The 20,718-nt window shown below is 39.1% G+C and overlaps 2 protein-coding genes across 5 annotated transcripts in view; one reads left to right on the forward strand and one right to left on the reverse strand.

Moving 5' to 3' along the window:
• LOC136884540 (zinc finger protein ZFP2) overlaps window positions 1-4,650 on the reverse strand; it is a 103,983-nt gene extending 99,333 nt beyond the window's left edge. For all 4 annotated transcript variants that reach the window (XM_067156790.2, XM_067156787.2, XM_067156791.2 and 1 more), the window contains exon 1: window positions 4,410-4,650. The gene's annotated coding sequence lies outside the window, so the exon portion shown is untranslated. The remainder of the gene's footprint in view (window positions 1-4,409) is intronic.
• Window positions 4,651-4,794: 144 nt separating this feature from the next.
• The window catches only part of Sec8 (Secretory 8), a 206,885-nt gene continuing 190,961 nt past the window's right edge, over window positions 4,795-20,718 (forward strand). The window contains exons 1-3 of the mRNA XM_067156380.2: window positions 4,795-4,905; window positions 13,249-13,410; window positions 20,309-20,478. Coding sequence (XP_067012481.2) covers window positions 4,852-4,905; window positions 13,249-13,410; window positions 20,309-20,478 — 386 coding nt within the window. The 5' untranslated portion in view covers window positions 4,795-4,851. The remainder of the gene's footprint in view (window positions 4,906-13,248; window positions 13,411-20,308; window positions 20,479-20,718) is intronic.

Raw genomic sequence — 20,718 nt, forward strand, 5'->3', positions numbered from 1 at the left:
GGGCATGTGGCCTTCTTCACGAAAGGCGATTGCCCTGTTTTGTTAGTGACCTTTCTTAGAGCCATGTCGAGAATACCGTACTTTACAATGTCACTAGCTGCTCAATAAGGTGGCTCCGGTTCAAATCTTGGCCAGTGACTGATGATATTAAAAGTTACATCCCTGATTTGGATTCTAAGTGAAACTGGAGGGGGTAGGCTACATCAATATCAACAGTCATTTAAAACTACAAGCTTGCTTCCTTTTGATGATTTCTTTCTAACTGACATTAACTTCTGAAGCTATAACAAAGGTACCAGAATGGAAATTTAACTCAAAATGACTAAATAAATACTCAACACTGCTGAAATGGCAGCCAGAAGTAAAAAATGTAGTACCAAATATTCACCCTATTTACAGAGAAATGTTTGATAATTTATAGACCATCAAAATTCTAGCCCTATTTTATAAAATCACTTTTGTTAATGCTGCCTAGTATTATAGTCTTTGTTCAAAGGAGTAATCTTTCATCATTTGCATATTCACACTTGTTCTATTTCCGTTACAATATAACACCTATTCATTCAAAGTACATTTTTAACATTTCAGGTGAGACAAAGAGAAAGAAGATGTGAATTGTGCATATTGTAAAACAAGACTGTGGGGATAGGGAGGAGCATTCTGGATACCATAATTAAGCTGCACTAACGTGTCAACATACAGTAGGCTTCCTTGATAAAATCAAACATTTACAGGCTTGTGTCTTCACATGTTTACACTTAAAATTATTAATTTGCTCATTGGAACATAGGATGTTTGTCCTGGCAGAATGACATTTTACATCTTTCTTTTCTTCCAGTCTAGTAATATGTTTACTCATTTCCATACAGTTTTCCTCCACAAATATCACGTATCAGTTAATGATACTATTTTGTGTTTCATCCAGAAATCCAACCTCTGAGCTAAGAACCATTCAGCATTCAGTCTGCAAGCCTCTGAATTAACCAAGCATCTCCACAATTCAATTTTCTATTTGCAACTGGTCCTGTGGCATTGTTTAGTTCCTGAAATAATTAAAAACTGAGACATATCTTCATCAATTTGGTCTCCCTCCACTTTTCTTACTCTCCATGGTTGACTTCATTATTCTCCTCGGTAACCTATTCTCCTCCATTCATCTCATTATGACCTGAACACTGAAGCCAGTTTATGCATACAGCTTCATTCATAGAGTTTATTCCTAAATTGGGCTTTATCTCTTAACTCTAAATACTCTAAATGCTGTTCCCACCTGCTTGTAAAGACAATCATTCTCACTATCTTCATGTCTTAATGAAGACTGCACAATCCCATACGACAATGTCAGTCTCAAAACTGACCAATGTAGGCTAAAGATAATTTCACCTGAGACCTGTTGATCATAACTGTAAACTCATGGCATTAGCCCTGTTACAACTTCATTAACTCGTTACAGAACATACAGTACATCTAAAATAATCTACGAATATTGGATTTTCATGACCGCATTGTAATCAAAACCGACTTTCAACCTATTAGGTCATGTTGCGTACATTTAGTACGTGTTGAAGAGATGTTACGTACAGAACAAAATTGGCCAACCGGACACCAGTGGGATCCGAACCCACAACCTCCCAATTTCACGTCTATTGCTCTACCAATTGAGCTATGGTGGCCTAGGCCATCTTTGTTCTGTTGGAAAAAAAATTTAAAATTGATACATTTATAGGCTTGTGTCTTCACATGTTTACTTAAATACACTCTACAGTGTGATGGCAGTAGTGCCAGACCTGTGGCTTAGATCCTTTCCAACAGAACAAAGATGGCCTAGGCCACCATAGCTCAATTGGTAGAGCAATAGACGTGAAATTGGGAGGTTGTGGGTTCGGATCCCACTGGTGTCCAGTTGGTCATTTTTGTTCTGTACTTAACATCTCTTCAACACGTACTAAATGTACGCAACACGACCTAATATGGTGAAAGTCGGTTTCGAGTAAATAATCTACCAGTTCCAAGTTTTGTGATGTTCAACCCTCTCACATTTCTTCCCTACTAACATCACCTTAGTCCTGGCATTATCATATACTCTACATAGTAGGCTTTCAGCACAGTCTGCCATTAAAACTAAGTCACTGGCAGGGGCCAACCTGCTTACTACATTTCCATCCAACTGAATCCTTCCGTCATTTTACACCTATAAGTAAATGCTCTCTATATACTATGAGCAACAAAGGTGAGAGATTACAGTCTTATCAAATCCCTTTGAACCAAGAACTGATTCTACCACTATCACCTGATTATGAACGCAAATGCCTTTGATTACCTGCAATAACATATCTCTAATACATACCATAATCCCTCAGTATGGGTGGCGTTTTTCTGCTTGATACTCTGTCATACAGCAAGCATCAATTTTAAATTTCCTTTTTCCTCAATATCTTTTTACAACCTGCTTTATGCCACAGACTGATGTGAACACTGGAAACCACAGAAAACCATCTTCAGTGTTACCAGCAGTGAGAATCGAACCCACTATCTCCCAAATGCAAGCTAACAGCTACGTGACCCAAACCACATAGCCACTTGCACCAGACGAGCCGAACATGTCGGTGGACACTCACAGCACTAAAACGCTAATACACTAAATAAATAAATAAATAAATATCATCTCTCATCAAACAGGCTAGTACAGCAATTACAATGGAAAGGTCAAAGCTAGTTCCTGCACTTGCTTTTAGGGACAGTCCACATTTTTTTTACGTCGCACCGACATAGATAGGTCTTACGGCGACGATGGACAGGAAAGGGTTAGGAGTTGGAAGGAAGCGGCTGTGGCCTTAATTAAGGTACAGCCCCGGCATTTGCCTGGTGTGAAAATGGGAACGCACGGAAAACCATCTTCAGGGCTGCTGACAGTGGGGATCGAACCCACTATCTCCTGGATGCAAGCTCACAGCTGCGCGCTCCCAACTGCACGGCCAACTCGCCCGGTGGAACAGTCCATGGTATGGAACTTACGAACATTTCTCCCAGGACATGGTAACGTTCCTAGTAATCTATCAAACTATTTACTTGAATTAGGTAGTTAGTGTCATCATGGCTGCAGGAAGATTCTGGAATATAAAAAAATATATATCATTGAACCAGACCCTGTCACATGGCAAGCAAATATCAATTTTAATTTTGTTTTTCCCTGATATTTATCATCATTCAACCTAATTATGTCAGAAGGTGATTTTGCAATACAGCAACATAACCTCTCATCAAAGCTACCTGGTAGCTGTGATCATTAAGGCATCAAGTATATATGGTCTGACAACATGGTTAGCTGGTTTGAGTCCCGCTGGTGGAACAAACTTCACCAACAGAATGTAGGTCAGCAGGGTAGAGGAGGTAAGTTGTAATCACTAAATGTGCTAAACCTTTTGACAGTATTCATATGGAGCGAGGTCATATGACGCTGCTGATGGCGATTCGTCCGTCGGATGGGGACGTTAAGGTATGAGCAGACCTTCTGGTGTTGACAGGAGCAGCCTATGTTCCAACATTATCTCATCATTTCTACACCCAGACGTGCAGGCCGCCCATGGGTGTCAAATAAAAAGACTTGCGCCAAACGAGTCGAACATGTCATCGGACACTCACGGCACTAAAATATTAATCTCTAAATAAATATCATCTCCCATCAAACTGGCTAGTACAGCAAGTATAATGGAAAGGTCAAAGCTAGTTCCTGCAGTTGTATTTAGGGGCAGTCTATGGTAATAAAATGTAAACCTAGAAAAGTGGGCTTGTCGTAAAAAAGAAAAGTAATTTTCATAAGTCCTGTACGGTGGTACAAAAAGCATGAACCCACTGAAAACGTTTACTGCTATCTTGTAACCAATGCAGGTGCACTGTACGAAAAAACTCGGTAAAATATATTGATTACACATAATTACACACAGCCATCACAACAAACAAGACTTTGCAAGCACAAGTCAGCTATTCCTTAAACAAATAAATAAGTTCTGCTATGAACAGTGCGCAGTTAGATGGAAATTTATGTACGGGAACTTCACGTAATTACACGATTCTTAAGATCCAAAATACTAATATATTATATTTCTCTCAGCGGAGAATGCAATATTGTGCAACAAACATCCGTTGAAAATGATCAAATTTGTAAATATAGTAAAATAAGACAAAACATTAGTTTGACGTATAAAGGTTATGACAGGCAAATTTTTCAAGGAGAAGAAATGATAACCTACTTTCCCACCGAATTCTTTTCATCAGATCACATCTACGATTTATTTTATTACGAGCAAGATTATTTAAGTGTACCAATAATCAATAAATCACGCATAAACTGGTAAAAAGGCAGAGATTCAGAAATGGTTCTATTGCCAGCACAAATACTGCGTACTTACCGGCGACAAAAGAAAAGCAGTGAAAATCAACTGACAGAACACATTAGACTAAAGTAAAGTCAGCAAGACTCTTCCACTAGAATTAATTCACTGAAGGTTATCAACGGAACTGCTCAACACATTGATGAGCTATCACTCAGCAGACCGCGGGTACGAGGATCAACACTTTCAAGAACAAGCGGGACATGGGTGGAAAATAAACACCTGTAACATAAGTTCCGAGATATCTCGCATGCTGTCGTGACTAGAGCAAGACCGACTGGAGATGCCAAAGACATTGGAAGGAAAACATAAACTCCAACCACGTGCTTGATCGACTGATTAAAGCTATCGAAAGTATATCGACGCGTGTCGATGTGGTCGATGTACACTCGTAATAAATTATGTCGATTTAAGTAGGCGGTGGTGAAGGAGGAGGAGGAGTAAATATTGGTATTTTACGATGGCTGCACCTCCTACAAAACCGCCTCGGGCGGTTAAACACCCCAAAGAAACGGTGAGAAGATTATTCCCAAGCATAATTTTGTTTAATATATTATGTTTTAATTTTATGTTTCAAAGAAAGTAAGGTATACATTTTCTAACCTCAAAATGTTAAGTATGACGTTTGACATCAAAATCTCTTCCAAAAATGCATTTATAATGTTTATAAAAGTGTCATACCGTTTTGTAATTAGAAATGTAATGTTCAAAGAAAACTTTATAAATTATATACTTGTAGATATCTCTGCAAATCATCAAAACATATTTTGGTCCGATTTATTTTTTAGAGTCCTAACCTATAAGTCAGTAGTTCTGGAAAGGTAGACAGTGATATCCGAAATTTTTCTTCATACCTGTCATATTCCTTATTTACAATTGCAAGGAATAAGCGCACCATCATCGTATCTATGGAAAAGAAGTCCATGTAATCTGTATTAATCATATAGGGGAATGAGGATACTTTATTGCACCTGTCATTTGAGAGTGCCTACAAGTGAACTGGCGATGGTCCGCTTTTTTACCATAACCGATAACTTGAGTGTGGAGTCTTGCAGTGTTGGATGAACAACATTTCTAACAGGGTCTTTCTATCTTGAGTCCAGTAATTATGGAGCGACATTTGCCATTAAGATTTTTCATACTTCTTTGTTATTGAAGATGATCTTCGTAGGAAGATCGAAACACGTCAGCCTAACACGACCTAATATCCTCAGAATACAATATTGTAATCTTGCTGAACCTGTCAAGATGTTCTTGTACTTCCTCTCTGTGCTTCACATAGCCTACCACAATATCATCTGCAAACAGCATTTACTTCACCTCCCTGTACCCTTTGTCTCCTTCATAATTTCGTTCCAAACCATTATGAATAACAGTGGTGACAGGACACTTTCTTGTCGTGGTCCAGTTTAATTTCAAATCTACTCTCATCCCCACATGTGTATGGACAGTGCTGCAACAATTTTTGTACATTGCTTGCACATATTCAATCATTTGTCTTCCAGATCCTTTCTGTTGCATTACTTTCCATACCTTTTCTCGGGGTACACTATCATAAATCAAGGAATGTCATATGCTTCCATATTCTGAGTGTTTCCCCATTAATTGCCTTTCATTAATTCCATTTCAAAAGCCCTATCACTCTTCTTGTAATTTTCTTTCCACCTTTCTTCTCATACTCCTTTCTAGTACACTTTTAAATATTTTTGCTACCCGAGATATGAGCTTGATTTCTTGATAATTATCACATATGTTCTTGTCTCCCTTCTTTACACCCATCATTTGGTACAGATCTTTTTTTCATCTTTTCCTTCTCTTGTTGTGTTATAATGTCTCCTTCCCCCCCACTTCTTCTGCCTTGTGTGGACTCTTTGTTTTCTCTTCCTTCTTACAAGTCTATATAGCATCCTTTTACTGCTTCACACATCCTCTTCCAACTCACATGTAAATCCTTCCCAGTTTTTCTTCACTTACTGTACATACTTTCTTCTGTGTTATTCTTATTTCATACTAGCATGCTTTCTTCATGTTCTTATTCCACCATGGGATCTCTCTCTTTCACTCTATTTCAGCTCTTCTGCTACAACCACTCTCTTCACAGCTTGCAAATGCCTTCTCGAACGTGTTCCATTCCACTTCCACAGTCATTTCTGGGTAGGTGTTGTTTAAATTTAAATTGGAATATTTCTTTTACTTCCTTATCTTTCATTTTCCATACTTTTATTTTATTCTCTCTTATTTCTTTCATTTTCAGTATTGTTCCTACCTTCATTTTTGTTACCATTACTCTGTGGTAGCCTTAAGTAGGAATAAGGCACCTAGAATTGATGACATTCCCTCCAAATTACTGACTGCCTTAGGAGAAATCAGCACGGGGAGATTATTCCACTTAGTGTATAAGATATGAGACAGGAGAAGTGCCATCCGAAAGCCGATGCTGACAAGTGTGAAAACTACCGCACCAATAGTTTAGTATCTCACGCCTGCAAAATGTTAACGCGAATTATTTACAGAAGAATGGAAGACAAGTTGAAACTGAGTTGGCAGAAGATCAGTTTGACTTAACGAGAAATGTAGGAACACATGAAGCAATCCTGACATTACGTCTGATCTTAGAGAATCATTGATGGGTCTTGAAAAGTCATTTGATAACGTTGGTTGGACCAAGCTATTTGAGATTCTGAAGGTGATCAGGATCAGGTACCGAGAATGAAGAATTATCTACAGTCTGTATAAAAATCAGTCTGCAGTGATAAGAATCAAAGACTTTGAAAAAGAACCAGCAATCCAGAAAGGAGTGAAGCAAGGTTGCAGTTTGTGCCCCCCCTCCTTTTCAATGTTTACATGGAAGAGACAGTTGAAATCAAAGAGGAATTTGGGAAGGGAATCACAATCCAAGGAGAGGAAATCAAAACCTTGAGATTTGCTGATGATATTGTTATTTTATCTGAGACTGCAGAAGATCTAGAGAAATTGCTCGAAGGTATGGACAGAGTCTTGGATAAGAAGTACAAGATGAAAATAAAGTCGAAAACAAAAGTAATGGAGTGCCGTCGAACGAAGTCAGGTAATTTATTATTTATAAATTTCATTTTCCGTATTGACAGATTCAAAGTATAAATAAGAAAAGTGTTTTTTTAAATAGATTAAAATAAATTGTATTGATTGGTGGAAAAACACTTTTCTTATCTATACTTCGAAGTCAGGTAATGCAGGAAATATTAGATTAGGAAATGAAATCTTAAAGGAAGTAGATGAATATTGTTACTTCGGTAGTAAAATAACGATGGCAGAAGTAAGGAGGACATAAAATGCAGATTAGCGCAAGCAAGGAAGAGCTTTCTTAAGAAAAAAATTTGCTCACTTCAAACATTGATATAAGAATTAGATGTTTTTGAAGACTTTTGTTTTTAGTGTGGCATTGTATGGAAGTGAAACATGGATGATAACTAGCTCAGAAGAAGGAGAGTAGAAGCTTTTGAAAGGTGGTGTTACAGAAGAATGCTGAAGGAGAGATGGATAGATCGAATCGCGAATGACGAGGTACTGAATTGATTTGGCTAAATTTGCCAGAAGAAGAGATAGAATGATAGGACACATCTTAAGTAAACAGCTGGTTTTTGAGGGATGTGTAGGGGGTAAGAACGGTAGGGATAGACCAAGGTATCAATATGCCAAGCAGATTCGAGCAGATGTAGGATGCAACAGTTGTGTAGAAATGAAAAATTTAACACAGGATAGGATGGAAAGGAGAACTGCATCAAACCAGTCTATGAACTGATAACTCAAACAACTCTGTGGTCTCCATCAAAGGCTACTTCTGGCAAGGCTGTTACATTTAATAACTGTCTACGGTCTACACTTTCTACCCAGCCTGTTTCCCCATCCATATCTTGACATCTTTCTACTATTACAAGTGATTATTTTCATTTTGACCGTATTGAAAATCAATTATTAAATGTTGAACATTAATTTATTGAAACCACCTATTCAATACTGGTTAAGTCTTTATGACTATAACAATGTCATTACATTAACTTTGAGTATGGTACATGTTTCGCCCAGGCATCATCAGCCATTAATTCTATCTCCAAGTCAGAGCTCTGAGTGGGTGCTATTTTAGGATTAATCATAGTCAATATTATTTATATAACATTGCAAAGGAGTGATTAAGCCGTCCATGTTTTAAAGTTCTAAAGTGACATTCTACTCATGTTCCCATTTAATGGAATATATTGACTGTTAACTTTCATAATGTCGGTAATGAGAACGGCTTGCTGCAAGTGGAATTAAGTCATCTGTACATTTTTACAACTTATTGGAGATTAACATATGCTAGAACTATTCTTAAACATTATTTTTTACAGCAATTTACATAATGTATATACAAACTTATGGTACATTTTGGAACTGAACTGGTTGAACTTGTCTTGAAGTTTCAATGGAACGTCTTATTCATATCCTGTCAAATGGAGAAAATGCCAATGCTGGGATGGCATTATAGTCTATTGAAGTCATAGTATTTAAATATACCTTTTTATATTTGTAGGATATTGAAACATGTTCAGCTTAAATGTTTTTGTTTTTTTTTTTTTTTTTGGAGGTCTAAATATTCGATAGATCAGTATCACTCCTTAGAAGAATAGAATATAGAATATTTATAGAATATTTGTATAGAATATTTAGACCTCAAAAAAAAAAAAAAAAAAACATTTAAGCTGAACATGTTTCAATGTCCTACAAATATAAAAAGGTATATTTAAATGCTATGACTTCAATAGACTATAATGCCATCCCAGCATCAGCATTTTCTCCATTTGACAGGATATGAATAAGACGTTCCATTGAAACTTTAAGACAAGTTCAACCAGTTCAGTTCCAAAATGTACCATAAGTTTGTATATACATTATGTAAATTGTTGTAAAAAATAATGTTTAAGAATAGTTCTAGCATATGTTAATCTCCAATAAGTTGTAAAAATGTACAGATGATTTAATTCCACTTGCAGCAAGCCGCTCTCATTACCGACATTATGAAAGTTAACAGTCAATATATTCCATTAAATGGGAACATGAGTAGAATGTCACTTTAGAACTTTAAAACATGGACGGCTTAATCACTCCTTTGCAATGTTATATAAATAATATTGACTATGATTAATCCTAAAATAGCACCTACTCAGAGCTCTGACTTGGAGATAGAATTAATGGCTGATGATGCCTGCTATGCCAGGCGAAACATGTACCATACTCAAAGTTAATGTAATGACATTGTTATAGTCATAAAGACTTAACCAGTATTGAATAGGTGCTTTCAATAAATTAATGTTCAACATTTAATAATCTTTCTACTATTCTTGTTTCTGAACCACATATTGCCCACAGTTAACCCATTTCTCACATAAAAATTCACCATCTTCTCGCCTTCATTCCTCTTTCCGTATCAAAATTGTCCTATTATTTCCTCATTATTTTTCTGTCACTTCCTACAATTGCATTAAAGTCTCCCATGACAATCACTTCTACATCCTTTATTTCTCTCTCCAGTGTCTCCAGGAATGTGTCCGTTTCCAATCTGGAGTGCATACAGTTGGATGAAATCCTTTACTCCATTCTCTGTCCTTAACTGTATCTTTATTATTCTACCACATATGTAGTCCACTTTATCCACATAGTCACTCAACACTCTTTTGTTTGCCATATGTCCTCCAGTCCAGTAGACAGTGCATCCTTTCCTCAACTTCTTTCCTTCTTCTCTCCACTTAACCTCACTCAATCCCATCATAAATGTATTCTTCTTCTCTCTGATATCAGTCACATCTTCTGACTTCCCAGTTAGTGAGATGACTGGGCAAGTTGGCCATGTGGTTAGAGCTGCGAAGCTGTGAGCTTGCATCTGGAAGATAGTGGGTTCAAACCCCACTGTGGCTTCCCCTTTTCATACCAGGCTGTACATTAATTAAGGCCACGGCCTCTTCCTTCCCATTCCTAGGCCTTTCCTATCCCATCGTCGCTGTAAGGCCTATCTGTGTCGGTGCGTGACGTAATGCAAATTGTAAAAAGGGAAAAAAAGTCAGTGTGATGAGGTTGATTATTGATACCTTACATAATGTTCTCTACTGGTTGCCTGCTTCTTACATTACCCCAGCATAAGAATTGTGCATTGCTTCCAGGGCTGATTTGAAAGTGACATTTTAGGCTATTATTACCATGGGATCACTCATTTCAGATGCATTTTAAAGCTACTGCCAGCAGATGATCAGGCCGCTCCTAACATGGAGTACAGGTGGTGGTGGTGGTGGTGATTATTGTTTTAAGAGAAAGTACAACTCGGCAACCATCCTCAAACATGGAGTACAGACGCCTTATGCAGCCACCTTGCTACTCGATGAGGTCCATTGTCATTTCCTACACTCAGGAGAATATCAGCCAGGAGACTCATCTGCCCGAAGCTGTTGGTCATGTTAGGGGATCGGTTTATTTATTCCTGCCCGACACTGCCTGTGTGGTCTAGTCATTACCACAGTGGGGTAACCGGCCAGCAGCCTCTGCCTCTTCTTTCAACCGCCCATTCTTCTCTTTCATATCTCTGAATCTTTGAGCCAGCAGGCAGATCATCTACAAAAGGAAGGTCTTCTAGACATTTTCTGTTAGCCCACTGAATCCCCTTTTTCGACCTCTATTCACTGTCCTCAACACACTATCCAGCGCAAGTAGGAAGAGTGCTGGAGAGAGAATACAGCCTTGTCAAACGTAAGATGTCACATGGCTCAGTAAGATCTCCAATGTGCAGAACCTGACATTTATAACCTTTATAAAATATACCCTATTCCTCAAGTGTTTACCATATAACTTTTCTCTTGAGAGAATTGAAGGCGTTCTCAGAATCAGTGAAAGTCATGTAGAGGGTGTTTTGCTATTCTGCAGTCTGTTCCAGTGTTCCAAAAATTATTCTCATATTATTCCTTATGAGGCCGATACAACTGATCCTTCCTAAGATGTAATTCAACACCATCGTTCACCCACTCTAAAATAATCCATGAAAGAACCTCACTGGGTACCAACAACATTGTAATTCCTCTCCACTTATCCCCTTAGTATCTTAACAATCAGAGCTTTATCTCATTCGGCTGGTAGCTTCTGCTCATTCCAGATGCTTTCCGATAGGGTTACAGCAGTTTTGCCAAGGTCTCGACATCTGGTTTAAGTATTTCTGGCATGATAATATCCGTACCTGACTCTTTTCCACATCTTACTGTTTCGAGGTCTTTTCTACTTCTGAACAGGTTCGGGATTATTTATTTATTCTTGAGTCACTGCTTTTGTTGGTTACCAGTCTGCTCTGTATCTCTGCTGAGCACCTCCGAGAAATATTCCTTCTACCCTACTAACCTTCCCTCCTGAGTGGTCAATAATTCACCTCTCTTGCTTTTAATAGGCTTGTTGTTATTGGAGTCGTCAGTCCATAGACTGGTTTGATGCAGCGCTCCACGCCATCCTATCATATGCTAACCTTTTCATTTCTACGTAACTGCTTCATCCAATATCTGCTCTGATCTGCTTGTCATATTCATAGCTTGGTCTTCCCCGACAGTTCTTACCGCCTACACTCCCCTCAAAAACCAGCCGCACAAGTCCTGGGAGTCAAAAATACCTCCTATCATTCTATCTCTTCTTCTGGTCAAATTTAGCCAAATCAATCTTCTCTCACGGATTTGATTCAGTATCTCTTCATTCGTGATTCGATCTACCCATCTCATCGTCAGCATTCTTCTGTAACACCACATTTCAAAAGCTTCTATCCTGTTTCTTTCTGAGCTACTTATCATCCAAGTCTTCAGAGACATATCGATGTTCTAAGTAAGCAAATTTCTTTTCTTAAGAAAGCTCTTCCTTGCTTGTGCTGGTCTGCATTTTATGTCCTCCTTACTTCTGCCATCATTAGTTATTGTACTAACCAAGTAACAATACTCATCTACTTCCTTTAAGACTTGATTTCCTAATCTAATATTTCCTGCATCACCTGACTTTGTTCGGCTTTCAATAACAGCTGCTGCCCAGGTCTTGGCTGGCAGATATTGGATAGCCGTGTGGTCAGCACGCAACATCCCTCAACTGTATTGCCTTACCTCTGTGACCGCTGCTCACTGTAGCTTCGCAATTGCCCTCACGCCGCTGGGCCAACGCCATTCCGGACCTCACATCTTTCTAAACTACTGCCGGTACTAGTATCTAGGGAAAGGTACAGTGATATCCCTAACCTTATATTTAGGTGGCTGAAAATATTCATCATTATATTTTTCACTTGTGCCAGATAAATGTGTAGAATTTAATTTCCTAGCACATACCAAATAATCGGTTATGGTATAAAACACGACTGTTGCCAATATTGATCTTTTTTTTTTTTTTTTTTTTTTTTTTTTTTTTCTTGACATTGGTTAAAGTTCACCATGTCCACAAAAAACAAATGTAAATGCAAAAATGATTATGTTTGTACACCTAGAAGTAAATTGGCAATGGTCATGTCTGTACTGCAACCGAAATGTAGGCTGATTATTAAATACAAAACCTTAGGTGGCCAATTTTCTTATAAATGTTTACACACAGATAGCCTAGTCACAGTAACAAGGCATTCTCTTGATCACAAGCTGCAAATAACAAGCAGCACGGACGATGCGGTGATTGTGATCACATCACTACTAAAAATCACTGATATCAGAAAATCACGATATCAAATCATGCTGTGACTCACAAATCACGGTATCGCTCATCACTAAAATCTGTAGGGTTGTCGTAGTAGGTAGATGTAATATGTCTTGGCTGTTGTATGTTAATAATTGCTACTATTTTGTTTCAGAGTGGTTTGTTGATGTCAGTTATCCGAACACTATCTGCCAGTGAGTCCAATGAACAGAGAGATCGAGAGAAAGCCAAACTAGAGAAGGAATACAAAAGAAGTGATCAGCGCCTTGATGAGCTGGTGTCAGTCCATGACAAAGATCTCACACAGGTTATGCAGGTAATTCAACAAGCTGCCTAGTCTTAGCGCTCTAGTCTTAGTACCAAGAGAGTTTCTAAATCCTGGCATAATAATTATTGTATGTTAATATTTCATTTTTATGTTTATTATTATTCTTCTTCTTCTTATTATTATTATTATTTGGCTCTTTAAGGAGTATGTAGAACAAATAGTTAGCATTGTTCTCCTTGTTATCTTCCCGGAACTTCCTCGTCCTTTAGCCTCTTTATTTTCTGTGTCCATAGATTTTTTTTAGTTTCAGATTTCTTGCCGTTGCTTCCTTGGGTGTGAATTTGTATGAGTTGATTTCCTGCCTATATGTTGTCCACGTAGTTACCAGTGGGTCAGTATTGAATTCTGCAAGATCCTTTTGGGTGTCTACTAACCAGCGTTTGTCGGGTTTCATTGATGATGAGGAAAATTTTCATGGTCAGTCACAAGTCATTCACCCCCTGTGGGTGGGGGGCACAGACAAAGAATACACCCACGATATCTCCTATGTGTTGTAAGAGGCGACCAAGAGATGATGGAATTATGATAATAATTTTGTGTGGCTATTTCTATCCGAATGCAACCCTTGTAGAGCAGACCCTCCGATGAGGGTGGGTGGCATCTGCCATTTGAAGGTAACTATGGGTTATTGTGGCGGAGAATAGTGTTATGTATGGTGTGTGAGTTGCAGGAATGTTGGGAACAGCACAAAAACCCAGACCCCGGGCCATTGGAATTAACCAATGAAGGTTAAAATCCCCGACCCGGCTGGGAATCGAACCCTCGACCCAATGAACCGAAGGTCAGTGCACTGACCATTTAGCCAACAAGTCGGACATGATGGAATTGGAACCATGAGATTACTTGTGATTAGTACCACTATGTGAGGAGCACCATGGGGCAACGTTACTTGCAATTAGTACCATTATGTAAGGAACACCACTGTCTGGGCATTGCCTGTGATTAGTATCATTGTGTGCATTCTACTGAGGCTGAGCATACGGCATCATGGACTGGTAAAATATGTAGGAAAGTATTTAAGATTTATTACCACCTATTCAATACAATACAAGATGTTGACATTTAGGTCAAAACATTTTTCGAATTTTATTGAGACATGTTTCGTCCCTTACTGTGAGGCATCTTCAGTCATTAATCAAAACCTTATTAACTTTTGTCAGACAACATTTTAAACATTTTACAGCTATTATAAAAATGTTCATAAAACAACTAAGAATCTAATATGATGAACAATGTGTAGTACACTTAATGAATAGGACGACATTAGATGGCTCGAAGCCTTGGTCAATATTAGGTTTTTAATATGTAGTGGAAATCATATAAAATCATTTCAATGAAGATATACAGTACATTTAAATGATATTAAAATAGCAGGTTTTTAGATGATACGCTTAAAAATGAAGGTATCGTATGTGACAGTTGATGGCTTATGGCCATAGTCAGAGTTTGAAATATAGGTAAAATAATATGTTAATATACACATATGAAAAAGATTACAGTAAAAAATATAAAATATAAAGGAAAAACATTCCAAATGTTGGGCAACTGTTATTGACGCCAGCGTATATTTGCCCGTAATGTTTAATGGTCACTGTTCATAAGTTATTTATAGATGGGTTCAGCGAGATTGTGCTGACAAGAAGTGTGTAGTTGGCTTAAATTTATTTTGATTCATCCGAGTAAGTTTGTAGAGATGATGAGCTGTTATTCTCTACGTTGTTAAGAATTTTAACACGATGGTGGAATGGCTGTTGTTTTCTTAACAGATTAACAATATATTTTCAAAATGTTGATATTGGAAATTTTTGTATTATTGACAAATGTTGGGAGTTTAATGGGGCTGTTGAAAAATTTTTGTTGATTTGTGGTTCTATGGCATTGCTGGCCCGTTTGACTTGTTGCGTGAATCGTTGTCAAGATACTAGTGGTCGCCAATGCCATAGAACCAACCAATCAACAACATTATGAGTATTGGAAAGGTGGTGTAAAATTATTTCTTCAATTTTTATAAGCCTGTATTGTTGATTGTATACATTTTAAAAATACAGTCAAAGGTTCCACCTTTACAATACTAAAAAAATTAATTAAGGTGACATTAACATGTGTCGGCACATGTTTCATCCTTCTTTTTGGATATCATGAACTGAAAAATTCTTATAAGTACAATAGACAAGGTGAAAAATACACATTAAAATACGATTCGGGTTACAGAGTACATGAAGTTAAAATACATGATAAAATTTGAAGAATATTCTTAAAATGCTGGAGCTCAGTTGCTTTTTTGTTCTGTTGAAATGAAGATAAAATTGTTGAACACACGTAAGAACAAGCATCATCATCATCTTTTATTTGGGATATCCATCTTGTCCTTGGCCTGCCTCTAGGTTGCTTGCCCTCTAGGTCCCTTTCAAGACATTTGGATGTCTTTTTGGATCATTTCATTTCTGATCTTATCTCGTCTTGCTTTCTTGAGCACTGACCTCACGAATTTCATTTCTGCAGCCTGGAGTCTGCTGTTATCCCTTCTGTTGATGGTGCAAGTTTCCATGCCATAGGTTGTTACTGGTAGAAAGTGGGACTGATAAAGAGTCTTCTTACATATCAAATGAATTTTAGTATATTTAGTATATCCTGTAAAGTTAGAACATAGTTTCTGGACTGTCCCAAAGGAGGATCCTGACTTGGTGGTAAAAATGGGCTCCTTTCTGAACTCTGCTGGTGATTTCAGCTGATCTTCGGTCGTCTTAAGTTAGAATTCTGCCAAGGTATTGGTAGTGATCGACTTCTTCTGATTTATTTCCATTCAGCATAAAGTGCTGCTTACTTGCTTACTGTGCGGCTCCATGGCTAAATGGTTAACGTGGTGGTCTTCGGTCACGGGTCCTGGGCTCGGTTCCCAGCAGGGTCAGGAATTTTAACTATCATTGGTTAATTTCACTGGCACATGGGCTGGGTGTATGTGTTGTCTTAATCATCATTTCATCCTCATCACGACATGCAGGTCGCCTACGGACGTCAAATCAAAAGCAGAACATGTCCTTGAACACTCCTGGCACTCAAAGCCATACGACATTTCATTTTTACTTGCTCACTTTCATTGCTACTGTTTTGGTAGGACTGATTGTACTATGTCCGAGGTGCTGCCTCCTATTCCATAGCAACTGGTATCCAGACTCTCGGGACTACAGACTACAGCACGCAGGCGTTGCCCAGGGTTTACGACATAGAAAGTGACTACAGTAACCCTCACCATGAACCATCACTTACATGAATTTTAGTATATTTTTAAACATATCCAGATCCAGTGAAGTTGGAACATAGTTTCTGAAAGCTGATTATGGATGAAATTATTTTTTCAAAGTGTACCGATGTAGGCTGTATTTTAAATCAGTAAATTGTATTTGTGTGTCCAGATCCAGAGTCTACAGTGTAGTCTCTAAGAAGTAACTCTCGTTGATCTGTGTCAGTCTCGTCACTGGCTTTTACGATATGAAAGTGACAGAGATATGAACAGTGCACAGCCAGTCTCTTGTGAAAATGTTGCTCATAGGATGGGTTGGTACGTGCGTTCAGTGGGCCTGGCAGATTGATATGTAATAGCTACTTCTGACTCGGTGAAGAAAGTCTTTTAGCTGTTGAGTTGGGCTGAAAACTTGACATTTAACTTATTTGTCACATCAAAAATGGCCTACTGAAAGCATATAAATTGTATTTATGACAACCAGAGGAAATGGGTGGGAACAATGCCCGGAGGGACCTAAAATCGGAATCCGTTATGTTGAGTAAGGAATGAACTGGTTTCTTTATTGGGTTTATGCGAGATTAATAGAGGAAGATAGGTTACCTAGGAGAGTAATGGGTCTTTGGCTGCAGAGGTTAAGAGAAATAGAGCAAGACCAAGTAGATGGAGGTTACACTTGGTTTTTAGAGATCTTAAAATAAAACGTGGTCATGGAGCTATATGCAAATATATGGTTGTGGAGGTGTTAAGTCAATACACAGAGGCTTGCAGACTGAAAACGGAAAAGTAGAACAGGTGTATGTATGTATAAGTCAAGTGAAAAACAAACCCCCGCCATAACACACATTCCATGCAAAACGTGGCAACACTGTTGTTACATATTGATACTGTTATCACTGTAGTAGGAAAACTGCATGGTGACAACTCACACATGCACGCAGTTGTTGTTGCGCGGACTGTTCTAGTGTCTTCGTCCAGCTGTAGATATGGAGGAAAGCAAAGAAGAGCAGAGAAATGTGGTTCGTTTTCTGGTGGCCGAGGGTGCTGGAGTAGAACGCTGCATGTCCGTGACGAGTGCGCACAAGTGGCATAGGGTGCACATCACTGCAAGGCGATGCTTCAGCGATTTGATTGGGAAAGACTTCAACATCCTCCGTGTAGTCCTTATCTTTCACCTTGTGATTTTCACATTTTTGGCGATCTGAAGAAAGACATTCATGGACGTCGGTTTCATTTGGACGAGGAAGTGCAAGAGTGGGTGTGGTTGTGCGACCTACCTGATTCTACAAAATTGGAATTGATTGTCTCATCTCCCAGTAATTACTTTTGAATAAAACCATTCCATGGTCATGTTGTAGTGGGTGTTGACTGCCCCTTGTATGTATGTATGTATACATACATACATACATGGATCTTCAGTATGGACCGGTATGCCTTTCAGCATTCTATCTCCAGCCTCAGTCAATCTCATTGTTTGCACCCAATCATTCTCACTACTTGGAAGTCTGTTACTTCTAACTTATAGGGCTGCCTGGCCGAGGCGGTAAAGGCGTGCTCGGTTCACCCGGAAGGACGTGGGTTCGATTCCCAGTCAGGAAATCGTAAAATTTAAGAAACGAGATTTCCACTTCCGGAGGTGCACATGGCCCCGAGGTTCACTCAGCCTACACAGTATCAGGTTAATTCCTGGGGGCAAAGGCGGCCGGGCATAGAGCTAACCACTGTACCCCTCCAGGGGCCTTCATGGCCTGTATGGAGATGACGACTCTGACTTGTAACTTATGAGTAAGATATCCTGGTGCTGTTGTCAATTGCACTTTGGGCTAAGAAGCAAGATATCCTGAGTGTCACTCTGATACAGCAAAGTTTATCTGAAAAACAGACCGATGTCTGAGAACTCCCCCTTTTTTATCGCAACTGGGAGCTCACTGCATTAGCTCTGCTGTACCTTGATCAGATGTTAGTTTTGCTTAGTATACTACCAACTTGAGAGAGTACACATCTCGTGTGTGTGTTTTTTTTTTTTTTTCTGATATCTAATTACTTAGATAACAGTCCATTGGCAGTGATGGTGCCATCTGTGGTCCAGGAGTGAGTTACTCGTTTTCTCAGGAGCGAAGAGTGTGTGTGTCCAGTGTCATGACTGCATAGTAAGTTATGTACAATTTATTTATATCGTGTCAGAAGCATACATAAGTTTAAAATTAAATATAAGGAAAAAACATAAAACATAATATAAATACCCCGAAGAGCCACATTAAACTATGTGAGCCCAAAACTTTGCAACATCAAGTGCATTTGGCTTTGCTTTAACCAGGTCTTCTGTTGTGCAGCTGAATGTGCATGAACTACATTGCAGCAAATGGGCTGTGGTCTGCTCTTCTCCACATACACACAAGGTACTGTCCACTTCGAAACCCCATTTCTTCTGGTTTGCCCTGCAGCGCGTAACACCAGAGCGCACTCTATTCAGTGCTCTCCAATTCACCCAATCTGTGACATGGCCAGGAGGGAGCTCCTCTTTTGGGTCATCCATTGACTGATCCTCGTACGTTAACTCCTGATGCGCCATTCTTGAATTCTTGCTTGCTGCGCTGTTCCTGCAAGTGTTGAAGCTTTTCCTAGACTTAAGGCGCTGGCGTGGTGGCTCAATAATTGATTAAATGAACAAAGTTATAATAAATATGGACAGGGCGGACACATCAGAGTGTATTCGTGATGATGTTACAAACTTTCGCCGATGATGGAGGACGACAAATAGATGGATTTGAAATAAGGAACCATATTCCGGAAACGATAAGCAAAATTCTATTCATTTAAGGCCATTTACCTGCACAAGTTTCACAAACTACTCCATTTACAACATATGTTCAAAATGGCTTCCCCCTGCGTCAGTGTACTCGTTCGAACATCCTCGGTGTCGTTTGAACAGCATCGCAGGCAGCGAAAATTTTTGCCAAGAGATCCCCTTCAGTTTCAGCAGGTGTCTCATACGCAAGGCTTTTCACATGGCCCCACAAGAATAAATCAGACAGACTTTTGGTTTAACTTTTGACTGCCGGTCGCAGTGGTGTAGTGGATACCGCATTGGTCCACTAATCCCTAGTTAATGGGTTCAAACCTGATCTCAGTCGGTGGATTTTAAGGGTGTTTAAAGGTGACAACCCCATGTTGTTGGTTTCTGGCAGCTGCAGGACGAAATTCTGACACCCTGGCATCCGTTAAGAACGGACGGTTGTTAAATAACTTAGATTATTAATAACTTTTGTCTTGAACTTTTCTGTATTACAGTTCCTTATCTCAAATTGATCCATTTGCCATCTTCTATCTTCCCTGAAAGTTTGTAGCATCATCACGGATACACCCTATATTTCCATGCATGTTGTGTCTTGTGTCCGCACTCCTACTCCTGTCAAGCAAGATCAGAGGGTCTACTCAGGGCTTGAAGTTCACACCACAATCACTGCATATGAGCACTGGGGTGAAATTTGGTGTTAAACCAAGGCTTTGAGCATGAAGCCTAAGGTTAGCACTTGTCCTGCCCTGGCAGCCAGCAATGTGACTCCAACTAGCTAACTACAGTGCCACCATTTGAAATGATCCTCCTGTTACAGTTTTGTTTGAAAACATGTTTTATTTTTGCAGCTGTTCGGGAAGCTGTCGATGAGGGTCACATCGTCTCGTGAGAAGATCCATGCCGTGAAGGAGAACCTACAAGCATGCAAGATGCTGCTACGTTGTCGTCGTGATGAGCTCAAGAAGTTGTGGCTAGAGGGCGTGGAACATAAGCACGTACTGCAGCTTTTGGAGGAGATGTAAGTGTTAGTGTTCGCATCACACTGAGATCCCTTCATGCCTGTCATTTGGAACTCCAAGTGAGTTGGCTCTGTAGCTGTTGGCTTATGGTGGGTTCCAACCCAGTGTCGGTAGGCCACAGTCACTTCCTGTAGCGTCGTCTCCATAAGTCGATGTGATATAATGGAAACAGTAAAAACCCTTATTTAGTGAAAAATAAAAGAACTGGCCAAAACTGGTACAAGCAATCAGAGAAATCT

The sequence above is a fragment of the Anabrus simplex genome, chromosome 12 (assembly GCF_040414725.1).
Source record: "Anabrus simplex isolate iqAnaSimp1 chromosome 12, ASM4041472v1, whole genome shotgun sequence".
Classification (NCBI taxonomy): Eukaryota; Metazoa; Arthropoda; class Insecta; order Orthoptera; family Tettigoniidae; genus Anabrus; species Anabrus simplex.